Here is a 15,242-nt window from a genome sequence, read left to right as displayed (position 1 = left end):
TACCAGTATCAGTACTGATGCATCCCACCAATCACCGTAAACTATCTACTATCTACATGCGCTGTCTTTATCACGGCAAGTTGTATTGCGACTGCTATCTATTGACATTTAGTCAGTTTGTGTTATGAGAGTTATTATCATGCGATTATCATGCTAACTAACAACATCACGCTTTTGTTAGTTAGCCTTAGCTAATGTTTTTCTACGTTCCTTGGTGAAAAAGGCACTAATTTACTACCAATAACTAAAATCAGTGACATTTTTTTTCTTTTGTCAATCTTTCTTCTACTTTACGTACATTCGTCAAGTTTATACTTTTCTACTGTAACTCGAGGGAAGAATTTTAAAGCAGTTCCACAACTTTTCCCCCAGAGGATTTATTTAGTCGAGTACTTGCACTTTTACTTCAAAGTATTTCTGAAAATGACTTATATGGAGAATCGTTACTACGATCGGTAATTAAACGGTTGGCATGATGCTAGGAATGCTACGATGCCTCGGAGAGACTTTGTAGTAAATATTTTGACGTTTTCTGATTTCCCAGTTTGCTAGAATATCTGACCTGAGATCATTAACTGGAGTAAAAACACAGTTCACAAATCTGAATCTCATTTCTAGCGTTATAAATGCCAAAGCCAGCAGCTGCACTGCCCTAAAATGGTGCTGAAACGTGTAAATAGCAGTTTATGTCATCGAGTTGGCCGGCCTCAAGGTCACGTCTCACGGTGGTCCGGGGAAATCCGTCAAAAAATGAGTCAAGCCTTTAATCACACGGTTTTCCCACTAATGGCTGTGAATATTGCTGACATCAGAGATTTAGAATATATATATACACATATTAAACAGTACTGGAGTTTTGTCAAGAAATGACTTTAAAAACAACATTTGATTGAATTAAACACAAACTTTTCCTTTAAATGTGACGAGCAGTTTGCATTACACACGTTTCCAAAAAGATATGTTTTTTCCCCGGGGTGTGAACTTGTGCCAATAATCAGCTGTTTTTATTAATTATCCCCCAAGTCCCTACGTAGGAGGCTGTCTAATTAGGAGGAATATTTTTGGACAGCGTTTGTGTTTCCCTTATTAAAGACTGACTCTTCCATCAATCAGCGTGAGGACAGTTGTATTATACGGTTCCTTACTTTCCTTCAATTTAAAGAAAAACTCATTAAATTTATCACGTGTGTTTCTTGGAAAATTATTCAGTTCACAGAACATGGCGGGGAAAAACAGCTGGAAGCCAATCAGACTCAGACTCGAAAAAGGTCACATTATTTATTATTATTTTAAATCAGATTTTAACAGTGATTTCTGTTTCTGGTTTATGCGTCTCTACACATTCGAGTAGACATGAGCCTGGCCTTGTAGAACTGAGAATAACTGCCCAGGAGAATCACCAAAATGGCCGACAAGTACACAGACTTTACTAGAAGGAGTCTGTATTCTCCAATCTCATCGAGCATCATAGTTTCCTAGAGTTGCTTCAATTAAAGGATATAGTTCTCATAGGTTCAGTGTGAGATTAAGCTAATTAAGCTAATTAACTACAAACATGACCCATCTTTACCAAGGGTGCCAATACATTTGGAGCTGACTGTACATACTTTATTATATAGACTATTTTCTATATATGATAGAGATAAAATATTGACTTTTTCACAGTTCTGAATCCTGCCTTGTCACTTTTTCTTTGTTGTCGTGTTTAGTGATTTGTTTATTTGTGTATATATTTTGCTAAACGAGCAGTCTGTATGCAACATTACAATTTAAGTTTAAAGCATAGTTTTAGTTGTAAATCTTAAATTGAGTTTAAAATTTTTATAGACAACGTTGATAGAGTCTACAAATCCCAGAGTTTGATGATGATGATGATGATGATGATGATGATGATGATATCAGCTCATTTTCATAAACTTACAGTAGATGAACTCAAACTTTCTTTGTTCAGCTTCAGCACTTATTTCTGGGAAAACATCTCCTTAATCTCCTCTGTTATTTAAAATAATGTTTACTTTGTCTACTAAAAAGAATTAAATCATCCCTGAGGATTAGCTTAGCGATTACAGCATGACAATGACACTTACTCAGAGTTAATCTCTCCTGCTTCTCCTTTGCTCGCACTGTATTAATAGAAACAGTTCTGTGCTGTTTTTAGCACACACTAACATCAGTTTAGGCTCTCGATTTCAACTCTTAACACCGTATATTACTTTCAGTATTTAACACCAGCTTTAACAACAGATAATATCGTTTTTACTCGTGGATTTGGAACTTCACGTTTAGCATTCATCATTAGTTTTTAGCAATTCACATCGTCTCATGTCAAACCACAACAATCTGCTTCATCACGCTCATGTGTGAAATTCTAAAAGCTCTGTCTGAGATGTGTTTAACGAAATATTCATACTACAGGCAATCTAGATATTTAAAATGTTAGCAATTAGGAGAGTTTATGGTTTATATATCTTAAGGTGCTAGCTAGCTTTCTAGGCGATTTTAGCTTAACACCACTAATAAAAAATGAACAAATATGCTAGATATCAAGAAAGTTTATATCTGACAATAACTAGCCAGCTAGATACCTACAAAGGTAGCTAACAAGCTAATGTTCATGAACAAAGAGTTTAAGGTTTATATATATATATATATACTGTATAGCTTTCTAGACCACCGCTAATAAAAAAAAACAAACTAGTTAGCAAGAAGAACACTGACTAGCCAGATAACATGCTAACAAACAAAAGAGTTTAAGGTTTATATACCTTTTGGAGCTTAGTTAGTTTGCAGCCAAGCTAGCAAAGAGCACTTTACGGATTCTGAGCACTTATGGGACAAATGTGTTAGCCAAAAAAGTAAGCTCCACCCACTGTCTATTTAAACTAATGAATTTTCTCTAATTATTTTCCAATAACTTGATTCCTAAGGAGTTAACTTTAGCTCTTGCAGAGTTAAAACAGAGTTTATTTAAAGATGACTTACTACTCTGTTTTGCAAACAATCACAAACCTTTAGTCAGAATTACACTGAATAATGTAATAATTCTGTACTGTATTTGTCAAACCGTTTTGATTACAGTGATTAGCGTCATGGCTTTATGAGTCATCTCCTGGCCTCTGTAGTGCAAAAAGAGAAATGAGACGAGGCCCAAATGTGAAACAACAATTCTCATCAGCTTTGGCCTGAATCTCGACTCTGCTCGCCAAATCCTGAAAACACTGCACTGCTGAAGCCAGCCATGATGATGATGAAAAATGAAACCCGGGATTGTGCTAAACTCAAGCCAGAGCAACTGAGCGCTGAACTCTACAATCATTTATATTTAAACCCTTAAATGGAAATAAATAATAATAAATCCTCATAAGTATTACAGTAGAATTCCTATTTAAATGTTTAGTACACTATTCATCTAATGTTAATTAGATTGCTATGAAAATGAAATAGCACATTTAAAATAATTTTTATGCTATTCTCTTTTAATATTTAATCTGTGTTTTCGCTTATGCTAGTTTCACGTCAGATTTAACATACGCTAACACTGTTTTTAGCCTTTAGCATCATTTTTATGCTATTATGTATGCGACGTTTATGCGTTAAGTTACAGCACATTATAATATTCATTTTATCAGTTGACCTCAGTTTCCACTCATTTTAGCATTTAGCATCATTTCATGCTAACTATTACACATTTTAACAGTTTTAGCACTGATAAACTTATACGCCAACATTAAATGTTCTCAGTAGTTTTAACAAATTATATGCTATTACGTTTAACTTTTAGCATTTAGCCTAACTTTTAGCAAAATGCAGGCTTCTTGTCAGTTTTAACATGTTCTAACTTTTTAGTTCTGGTTTTAATATTGGATCTTGGTTTACGCACATGCTAACAATGGTTTTAGCATTTAATGACAGCTATAGCTTTTCACAGAATTTTAGCACATGCTAACCAATTATACAGACTATGCAGATTTCTGGTAAGTTGTGCAACATAACCACTGATGTTGTCTTTATTAACTTGATTTAATCTAACGTAGAACACAAGAATATCAGATTTTCAGAACGTTTCGAAATTTCCACACGGCTCTTTACAGTTGTTATGAATCTCCAGAAGGAATTCGGGACTCCGATTCCCAGCAGCCTCTGCACACCTGCCTCACGGTCACCACCCACACCTGACTAACAAGCTCCTGTGTGTATTTAAGTCATGATTTGTACAGCACTCGGTGTCGGGCTTTGTTTTTTCCTCTTCTTATCACATTATGCTCTCTCGCCTCATATATTCTGATCTGTGTTGTGTTGTTCTTTATTAAGCGTTATCTCTGCACGTGCATCCGTCTCCGCCTCACATTAATGACAACAGTAAAGGTGTTTGCGTTTAAGACGTTATAATAACACGTCTGATTTATTGAGCGGGTTTGTGTTGGCTGTAGACGAGGGCGAGACGAGAGAACTCTCAGTGAAGCACACATTCGCTAAACAACACAAGTCAGTAAGTGTGTGTGTGTGTGTGTGTGTGTGTGTGTGTGTATTGACATGTGCCAGTATATTGAGCCAAACATCTGTTCCTGCTGTGAGCATCTGCTCAACAAGCTGTCTGACTCATGTTTTATTACCATAAATATATCACCACTTTTGTGAAACACAAATAACTTTTTTGGTGACACTAAACACAACGAAACACCAGAGCTTAAAATCTCTCCAAGGAAAATGAATGTTTAATAAAACCCGAGGAAACGTCCACTGAGACAGAAGAACTGTGGTGTTATTATTACTGAAAGTTTTGATATTTATCATAAAACACATGTTTGGCACACGCTAGCATCAGTTTCACCACATGCTACTTTATACTTTATAGCTTTAGCATTTAGTATCAGTTTGCTAACGTCATGTTTAACCTTGACGGCTAAGTAGATAACGTTACTGATGAGCAGATGGTGGTTGTCATGGTAACGATGACAGGTTTTTTTTTGGCTGCTCTTCAATAATCCAGCAGGAAAATGAGAATGTAAATCAAGACAATCAAACAGATTGAGACGTTTGCTAACTTTAATTATATAATGTTGTTATGGATGGCAGGAGGACATTTCCAAATTTGCATATTCATGGGTATTTATACTATATATCCTGTTATTTATAATGGGCGTAAGTGTCCCACAGACATTTTTTGTCATTTCTTGTCATTAAAAGATTTTTTTAGAGCTAGCAGCTAATCAGAAAGCAAGCCAATTAGCATGCTAGCAACAAAACGCTCAAGTCCATTGAAATGCATTGTTTTTACTGCTGATGTTGAATGTTTTCATACACTTCAGCCCTTGTGCTGTGATACCACTAGGGGAAGTGAGCGAGTGTGTGTGTGTGTGTGTGTGTGTGTGTGTGTGTGTGTGTGTGTGTGTGTGTGTGTGTGTGTGTGTTAAATACCAGATTGAAACGATGGATGAGATATGAAAAGCTATTGTTCTGCTGCAGATGGACCGTGATAGCTTTTTGGCATGACAGTGAATGTCACCAGAAACTTGGAGCAGCGATGAGGCCTCCGAGGTGCCACGCAGAGCTTTATTATCAGATAAATCCGCGTGTAATATGAACTCTCTGAGTAGCCCTACAACTGAAAAGCACAGTCTCAACAGCTTCTTTTAATAACCCCACACTCACGGATTAAAAGAGTGCTGGGTTTATTTTCAATTTTCGAGGATATAAACACATTAGCTATAAGTAGAAGCCACTGACTCACTGTGAACTGATGCCGTGATTAAAGGTTTGTCCTTCGCTTGGGTGCTGTTTATATTTGAAATCCACTGAAACAAGAAATGAAACTCAGACTTTTCCGCTCATTCCACGTTCACTACTACTGGGGTTTTTTTGTTTTTTTTTGGTGGAAATATTTATATTGCTGTTATACAATATTTCTTAAAGCAACAGGTTTTGTTGCAGATTCCTCCTCACGCTCTTTATAAATGAGCATTGAAGTGATCGATCTGAACACAAACACAATCCAACAAGCACGTTTCATCAAAAGACTGTGTTCAGTATATTTTGTGCTGATTAATATCTTTATCTCGCTATCCTAACCTGGTGGTGATTCAATTAAACAAATTTCTGTTAAAAATGAACCAAATGTTCAGTATCATAATCCTGCGTGAAGCTGAAATGTAATGGTGGATGTTCCTCGTGGGACATTACTCAGATTATATGGGACCTGAGATTATAATTTATTTCAGGATATTCCAGAAACAGTGATTTTCCAGTGGCATACCAAACATCAAACAGATCAAACAGATAACACCGCTAACAGTGATATATTTGTGGTATACAATAAGCACGTTCTTACGGGCCAAGTTTAATAACATATCAAGTGCTGTTCCCAGTTAGCATTTAACATCTTCCATGTTTTCCTCCATGTTAGCATCAGTTCTAGAATTTAAGAACATGCTAACAGTGATTTTAGTGCTTAGCATCTGGTGTTGTGATGAAGCAGCGTTACTGATACCACCCTGAAGTTGATTATTTTCCTATAACAGCACGTTTCCCACAAAAAAAGGGGTTTACTTTTTTATCCATTTATAGTTACATTTAATGTTGTAGAACATCCACAAGACAAGTTAGTTCCTGTTCTTACTCACGTTATAGCAGCTATAAACAGTCGTTCCCTCACCAGCATCTCTTTTTGCTCTCTACTGAAGTTTATACGGCAAACAAATCGCAGCTTGTCATGTTCCCGAGAAACCAAAAAGCTTTATTTCTAACTGTTAAAAAGCGCTGACACCGGAGACTCCTTCCGTAAATGTTAAGTAAACACATTTCAGCTTACAGAAAACATCACCATGTCGACAGTTATTTTTAGCAACACATTTTAATCCATTTGTGTGTAGTGACCGCCGTCCCTGTGAGCGAGCTGTTACTATAGAAACGATAATGTATTAGAACAAGCGCATTAATTATGAATCAACCTGTGATCTGTAGCTGCGCTACTGTCCGAGCTGCTGTTATAGAAAATTAATCAACACCTTCTGACCAATCACGATCCAGAATTCTGGAATCTGGACGTGCTGTTATTGGAAAATAAATCAGGGTGGTAACATTAACTCCGCTTCATTACACCACTCCATCACGCAGTATTGTACATTATCATACTTATCACAGTGTACTAATATATGCTAACACCCCCAGGTAGTCTATAGTGTAAAGTGATTTCTGTATTAAACCTGGTCCAGGGCCTGAGCAGTGAGGTTTACGCCTGTGATTCAGAGTCATGTATCAGTATGATTAATAATAATAAAAAAAAGCTGGGTTGTCCAAAGTTCAGGAGAAAAGCAGAGAAGGGAGAAGTGTGCGGTGGAGGATGGAGTGCAGTGGGGTCATACAGACCTGCGTCACATCGCTGCCTCTGCCAGCCTTCACCTGCCAACACAAACACTTTAGTGCTCCACTTCTGCACCACAAGAAAAGCACTTTAGATCCAAAACACAGAACAAGTGCACCAGGATAACGAGTGGGTCCTGAAAAACCACCCTGAAAACTGAGAGGAACAGGACCCTTTTGATAATATTTATATAATGGTGTATGATTTTATGCATGAAGTATGCATCTTAAATACATTCAGTTTCACCCACCATCTTCCCTTCTTACACCGACTAGCTGGAATTATGCGATTGAGTAGTGTCCTGTGTTATAATCCATTTATTTAAAAAAAAAAAGCTGCCTAACAAAATCTGAAATAGCAACAGTTACTCTCAGAGTAACATCTCTGCTGAATTCTGGATTGTGATTGGTTCAGAAGGCGTTGATTAGGTCTCTATAACAGCAGCTCTGACAGTAGTGCGGGTTTATATTAACGCGCTCGTTGTCATCGTCATCGTTTCTATAGTAACAGCTCGTTTACAGAGACCTGACATCGAGACTGTTGATATGGTGAAGTTTTCAGTAAGGAGATGTCTATGTCACATTTATGGAAGGAGTCTCCAGTGTCAGAGTTTTGTAACAGTCAGAAGTAAAGCTAATTTTCTTTCATGGCGGAAGTCTCCAGGATAGAGACGTTTACACTTTGTGGTTTCTCAGTAACATGACAAGCTGCATTTTTTCTCTCATTTCTGGATATAAAATATGACGTGTTATCCTTTAATAAATAAATTAAAATCTGTCCTTGCTGACAAATTGCTGTGGTATAGGAGGAATAAAACACTCCAGGACATGACATGTGCTGTTATAGGAAACTTTCCTGTAAAAGCACATCCTGTGTTTTATTCATATTTATCAGGGTAAAACGCTTTACAGTTTGTTTACAATTGTTTGTGATGCCATGACTACATACTTATTTCTATTAAACGTACATTATAAGCTATTATTTTCTATTCTGATAAAACTTCCTTCTGTATTGTTATTGTATTCTATTTCTTATGGAAATCATCATTCTTCATCATCATGTAACATGTTTTGATATGCAAATGATCATAATGACTAAATGAATATGCAAATTAGTCGATATCTGTCAATCATCTGGTAACTTTTTGAGCATGCATTAGCCACTTTTTAAAAGTTGGCAAGACTGGACATAATGTGGTAGCATGACGTTGTTTATTTGTTGCAAAATTTTTACTAAACTATGCTGTTTTGGAGAGCTACTGTAGCTGATGGTCCCTAAATAGGGATGGTTGGTTCAAGTGCACTCGATGCAGGTAATAGGGAGGGACTGAGTGCACCTACAGCCAGCTTCTGGACTATATAAACAGGAATGGGCTGAAAGAGCAGTGGGAGGTGTTTTTGCAGTGGGAAAAGTGCAAGAGAAAGCAGACAGAGTCATCAGTTAGAGCTGCTCGCAGGGTTTTAAGCTATTTAAAGGGTAAGAGCACTGTTTAACGTTGCTCCAGCTTTGCAGTTATGATTCACTACCTTTTAATGCACTGCATTCACTGTTTGGCTTCTCAGCTCCAACATGACATTTATTTAAGCCCCAGTGTGCAGATTCCTCATGTCTAATGTTGGTGTCATTTCAGGAGATTAACCGGAGAACATGAGGAACTTTCTCATCGACCTGATTCTCTTATGGATCGCCAGCCACGTGAGCGCGCGGACGGTGAACAACGCCACCGGTTTATCGACAGGTGTGAACATGACCGTTACAGACAACGTGGAGGATCAGATATCGGAGTCAGCGATTAAATCGAGGAGGAAGCGATATATTTCTCAGAGTGATATGTTGGCCATCGTTGATTATCACAATCAGGTGCGAGCTCGAGTGTTTCCTCCAGCAGCTAACATGGAGCACATGGTGAGTGAGAGAAAAAAAAGTTTCTCAATAAGAATAATTGATATAGATACATAGGAATATAAATTTTGTCTTTGTTATCAGATTTATCAGGACCCCCCCCCCCCCCCCCGCTCAAAAAAAAAACAACAACTTTATTATAAAATTCCTTGAATTATGTTTATTAGTAATTCTAAAGTTTTTTGTAAACTGCTAGCCTAAATCGGCTGCCTTTGGTCGCCATGGTAACACTTGCTGTGGCGTGAGATCTGAATACAGATATGATTGGTTCATTTATGGCGCGAAATCCAAATTACGGACATGATTGGATAACGCATCGCTGTTGTATTTATTTATTTATTTATTTATTTATTTATTTATTATGACTGCATAATTATGAGTCCGATTTTAAAAAACAAACTGTTTTATTTAAAGAAGTCTGAAAATTCTCACAAGTTTTGGAATTTTAGAAACTATTAGTGTGCACAAGTGGACAGTGAATATGATAAGCTACAGCATTGCTGTACTGGACTCCATGTTTGTTGGCTCTCCCCCTACTGGGCTGTTGAATGACTTTATATAAATTATTATAAAACCAACACTTATTTTAGTAACTATAAGAATGTAGGCTATTTAATGAGAAAAGCTGGTGTATAGATTAAATATTATACAGTTTAATTATTATTCAGTTTATATTTGATCTCATTTTGTAATTTGCTCGCCTCAATCGCCGCCTGTGGTCGCCATGGTAACGGTTGCTGGGGCATGAACGCTGAATACAGATATGATTGGATAATTTATTGCGCGAAATTCAAAGTACGGATATGATTGGATAATGCAGACTGTTGGTTTTCCTATTCACATGACATGACAGAGATGAATAATACGTTATTGAATATCAGTCATACAGAAAATTATCTTACTGAAAAGATAACTGTTTTAAACAATAAATAAAGATGCTCACAAATTTGAGACTTAAAAATGATTATGAGTCGCACTTTATTCGGATAAGTGTGCGGTACTATAACTGATGTAGGTCTGGCTGGGCGCCATTTTGTTGGCTGATCTCCCCCTAGTGGGTAATATTAAGCACTGCAGTGATTTTTTTTGTTTAAAGTTAGACTGTAGTAAACATGTCCTTAAAAGGCCAAACATCGTTTTAAACGACGCTTCTAAATCTGGAATGAATTTAAATTATGATTCAATTATAACTGAATGAAATTCAATTAGATATCAGCTCCTTTTAATAGAAATAGCATTTGTGAATGGACATGGCAGAAAATATGTGCCTGAGTTCTGGATTAGATCAACAGATTTGCTTTCCAACTCAGATTAATGTTATTTGATACTTTTCTAGTATATTCTGTGCTCTGTAAAGTTCTCTGTGAGATAAACCTCTTATGATCAGGAGTGTGTTGTGTGTGTGTGTGTGTGTGTGTGTGTGTGTGTGTGGTCAGGTGTGGGATGAGTCTCTGGCACGTTCAGCAGAGTCCTGGGCTGCCACCTGTATCTGGGATCACGGACCTCCATATCTGCTTCGATACCTCGGCCAAAATCTCTCAGTCCGCTCGGGCAAGTGAGTCTCAGCAATGTTAAGTGCTTCTGCTCCAGGTCATCTCAAGAAAAAAGGGAAAATATTATTAACAATATTAATATTATGATATTTTGTTAGTTACCGGTCAATACTGCAGCTGGTGAAGCCCTGGTACGATGAGGTGAAGGATTACATGTTCCCGTACCCGTATGACTGCAACCCCACGTGCCCCATGCGCTGTTTTGGCCCCATGTGCACACATTACACACAGGTGAGTGGAACAAATTACACACAGGTAAGTGTGTGTACATTAGAAAGCTGTGGTTTGTGAATAGATCAAATGAACAGGAAGTGTTAGCAAAGGTCTGAAAATAGTAGTGCTATCATTCCTGCAACATAAAAGCGTACAAATATACCAATTTACATACCTGCATAATAACACAATCAGAGCTGTCACATACTAGCATACTCACATAGTGTCATACTTACAAACTAGCATACTTTAATAACATTATGCTTGCATACTTGGATACTAGCATAGCGTAATAATAGCAACCTAGCATGCTAGGTCACGAGCATACTGCCATACTTACAAACTAGCATACAGTGCATCCGGAAAGTATTCACAGAGCTTCACTGTCTCCACATTTTGTGATGTTACAGCCTTATTCAAAAATGGATTAAATTCATTATTTTCCTCAAAATTCTACAAACAATAATGACAATGTGAAAGAAGTTTGTTTGAAATCTCTTCAAATTTATTAAAAATAAAAAACAAAAAAAGCACGTGTAAATAAGTATTCTCAGTATTCACATCTCAGAAAAGTGAAGCGCTGTCAGTACTTTCCGGATGCACTGTACTTGCATACCAGCTTATTCAATACGATTATACATAGCATGCTCGCATACTGTATGATCTTACTTACACACCTGCACTATTTTACTATCTTACTTCTATATTAATAACCCCGTCTTTAACTCAGATGCTTGTTAAACCTGACTGTAGACCTGCACCAGGTTTATTTTTTGAGAATCTCTCCGTGTTTTACACAGATGGTTTGGGGGACAACAAACCGAGTGGGCTGTGCAGTTCAGGTGTGTCACAACATGGTGGTGTGGGGATCCGTGTGGAGACAAGCAACCTACCTGGTCTGTGATTATTCCCCAAAGTGAGTGCTGTCTGGTTTAAAAACTCACCCAATAACGCCATCTGGTGTCTCCATTGCTAACCAATTCCTACATCAGACTCAGGAGAACAAAGATATTTGACCTTATTATGATATAATTGACTAGATAATGAAGAGTTATAAAACAGACGGTATATAAATAAAAAATGTATTTTAAAAAAACTTACAAATTCAGCCCAAATGTAGTAAGTCAGTGGAGACAGGTAAATTAGCATATAGCCAGCCGTTTATCATCATCATCATCATCACTCACCTCAAAATACATCATTTGTCCATTTTGTTACGCCATTTTGCACATAAAATAGCAGAAGGAGTCTTTATTAAAGCTCCGCCTTCAGACTTTAAACCACGCCCTCTACATGAATCTTCTTCTGATGCTGGTGTGAGTGACACCGAGCTTTGCGTGGAGAAAGAACCTTATCCAGATGATTATTTTGTACATCTCATTTTAGTTGATCATGTTCTTTATTGCAGGGGGAACTGGATAGGTGAAGCGCCCTATAAAGTGGGCGTGCCGTGTTCAGCCTGTCCCCCGAGCTACGGAGGATCGTGTAGGAACAACATGTGCTTCCCGTCAGTTAACTCCAACTTCATGTACTGGTTTAAGTGAGCTGCCATACAGTAGCAGAGCAAACATACACGCGTGTACTATCGGTGTCTTTTGATAAATATATACGGTAAGTTTTGTACAGCAGCAGGAGAGTTTATATGAATCACACGTACAATTCCAGAAATGGTGCTGATGTTAAAATAGGACTTTTTTATTACTACAGATCATCATATTGATGCTCTTGATAGTGCAAGTGTGTAGTCCTGTGTGGTCAAGGCTTGACATATCTATAAATTATTCCGTCTGTTATAGATATATATACTTAGACCTGATTTCTGAATTTGCATATTCAGATGTCATGAGCCACGATCTGCCATGTTATAATCTCAGTCTGTGTGTAGCTACAACATGCAGTGGTTGTGGTTGTTGTAAGCATGTGCTATAAACACTGTGTGTGTGTTACACTGAAATACTACGTGACGGGGAGATGTGCTGAGGCGAAGTTACTGTCACCACCCCGAAGATTACTGATTATTTTCCTATAACAGCACGTCCCCTGGTGTTTTATTCTTCTTACACTACAGCAATTAGTCAACCATTACAGTTTTTTTAGCTATTAATGAGTGACGGCGTACTTTTTTTCTGTTTATATATACCTTTAATGTTTTAGAACGTCCACAAAACAAGTTAGCTCCTGTTTTCACTTACGTTATAGCAGCTATAAACAGTCGTTCCCTCATCAGCATCTCTTTATTCTGACATTAATAAAATAAAAAAGCACCACTTGTCATGTTTAAGTCCAGAAAAAGCTGCTATATTTTTATTACTCTTCCTGAGAAATGGTGCTTCATTGTTCAACCGGGTTAAACACCTGGTCCACACACACACACACACACACACACACACACACACACACACACACACACAAACAAACAAACCTTCTGTTATTTTTCAAAGTAGCGACTTTGGGGATTTTTCTTTCTGTTATTTATTATCACTATTGTGTAGCGCCCTTGTCGACTTTTTTGCTCTTCCTGCTCTGTATCTCGGAGGAGGCGTCAGACCCAGAATAAAGCCAAATCACTGCCAATGTGGACAAACCAACATGTTTTTAAATTTGAATAAAAGCAGTCTGGCAGCTTCGCACTCTTCTCAAACAGCCTCTTCCTGCAGGTTTTTTTTTTTTTTTTTTTTTTTTTTAATCACTGAGGTACAGCGCCATCATCTGGACAGGAGGTGCACTGCTTTAAATGTGTTCTGTTCATTCACAACACACTTCATGTGTGTTTGTGCTCAATAGACTCATCACTCGGCTGGACTGCACTGAAGATGTAAATATTTTTGGATTGATTGTATTCTTTTGTCCATGTATGATTTGGATATTGTACTCAATAAAGAGGTGCTGTGTTTGAGTAGAGAGTAAACATGACAGTGTTTGTGCTGGAGGTCTTAAACTTCTCCGACATGTTGATGAAGATAAATTGGGTGAATAAAGCTGCTGCACATCTGCACACGGTTCGAATCAGACCCCGAGAAAATGAGAAACACCAAATCAGCCATGGGTTTGTTTTGGCCTTTACTTTTATTTCTCTAACTTTAACAAACCTGCAGCGTTGGCATGGGTTCTGAGGTGATCGGAAATTAAACAATTACCCCCCCTTCCCTTTCGAATAACAAAAGCTCTATTAACTCTATTGGTTCAGCTTTCACAGAATATATATATATGTATATATAAATATAATTTACGAACGAACTGAGGAACCTGGAAAGACCGAAGCCATGTGTTTCTCCTCGCCATGTTTTATAACGGAAATTACATCAGAACACAATGAATTCTGGGTAGTGGTGGGAATTCTGGCATTATGGGAAAGTTTTTCGAGCGAGTCAGATCATTTGGCTCAGCTCACCAAGACGACTCAACTCTTTCGCCTCCCTTTTGACTCTCTCCTTTTTAAAAGGTATTTTTCACCTGTGATTGTTGTTCTTTGCTGAATTATGGCTGAGATTGTTCCATGAAATCGTACTCTACCTTCTAATTAACAAGACACATTATACATAATACATATATAAGTACATAAATATAATTAAATCAGTGTTAACCTAGATCAGCAAGGCACTACAAATGCATCCCTGCTTTAACATTATTGTTCAGGTCTATTGTAACTGGATTCACGTGTGTGTGTGTGTGTGTGTGTGTGTGTGTGTGTGTGTGTGTGTGTGGTGCATTATAACCTTTTTTGTGTGTCTGTAGTTATTTTAAAGCCCGCAGCTTTATTTGTGTTGTGTGTATAGAGAGGCTGAATGGTGAATCAGACCTTCAGTGTGTGCTGGTTTCTCTGAGATTTCAGCTCACACAGAGCGCCACTGTTCCAGCTGTTCCAGATGCACAGCAGGGCCATGCGGTGAAGAGCTGCTGATTTTTTGGTCATATTTAATTTTCATGTTGGCACACGCACATTTCCACATGTCAGGTAGCTAAAACGTAGAGACGTGCATCAACACAGTTCAAGCTTGAATATATGAGCAATGCTTCTGGAAAAGTCTCAGACAAGTATTAGTTATAAATCAAATAACCCAGACTTTGATCATCCCACGAAGCACCAGCAAATCCATTATTTAAAAAAAGGAAATCTGCATCTACATAAAGCTCGTCAGCAGATGAAGCATGAAGTATGTAAAATCTCCTGGTAGACGCTGCATCGACTCTCAACTTGAGAAAACACACTGGAC

The 15,242-nt window shown here is 37.6% G+C and overlaps 1 protein-coding gene across 2 annotated transcripts in view; it reads left to right on the top strand.

Annotated features, from left to right (window-relative positions):
• The window catches only part of pi15b (peptidase inhibitor 15b), a 14,918-nt gene extending 994 nt beyond the window's left edge, over nt 1-13,924 (top strand). Inside the window, exons 1-6 of one of the 2 annotated variants that reach the window (XM_017495084.3) lie at nt 8,734-8,836; nt 8,991-9,265; nt 10,699-10,817; nt 10,914-11,046; nt 11,829-11,944; nt 12,437-13,924. In XM_017495084.3, the coding sequence (XP_017350573.1) occupies nt 9,008-9,265; nt 10,699-10,817; nt 10,914-11,046; nt 11,829-11,944; nt 12,437-12,572 (762 nt within the window). In that variant the 5' untranslated portion in view covers nt 8,734-8,836; nt 8,991-9,007 and the 3' untranslated portion in view covers nt 12,573-13,924. Of the gene's footprint in view, nt 1-8,733; nt 8,837-8,990; nt 9,266-10,698; nt 10,818-10,913; nt 11,047-11,828; nt 11,945-12,436 lie in introns of those variants that run through there. The other variant, XM_047162601.2, reaches the window with a different exon arrangement.
• Nucleotides 13,925-15,242: the final 1,318 nt, after the last annotated feature.

The sequence above is a fragment of the Ictalurus punctatus genome, chromosome 20, assembly GCF_001660625.3.
Source record: "Ictalurus punctatus breed USDA103 chromosome 20, Coco_2.0, whole genome shotgun sequence".
In the NCBI taxonomy this organism is placed as follows: Eukaryota; Metazoa; Chordata; class Actinopteri; order Siluriformes; family Ictaluridae; genus Ictalurus; species Ictalurus punctatus.
This window is presented reverse-complemented; position numbering and strand designations above follow the sequence as displayed.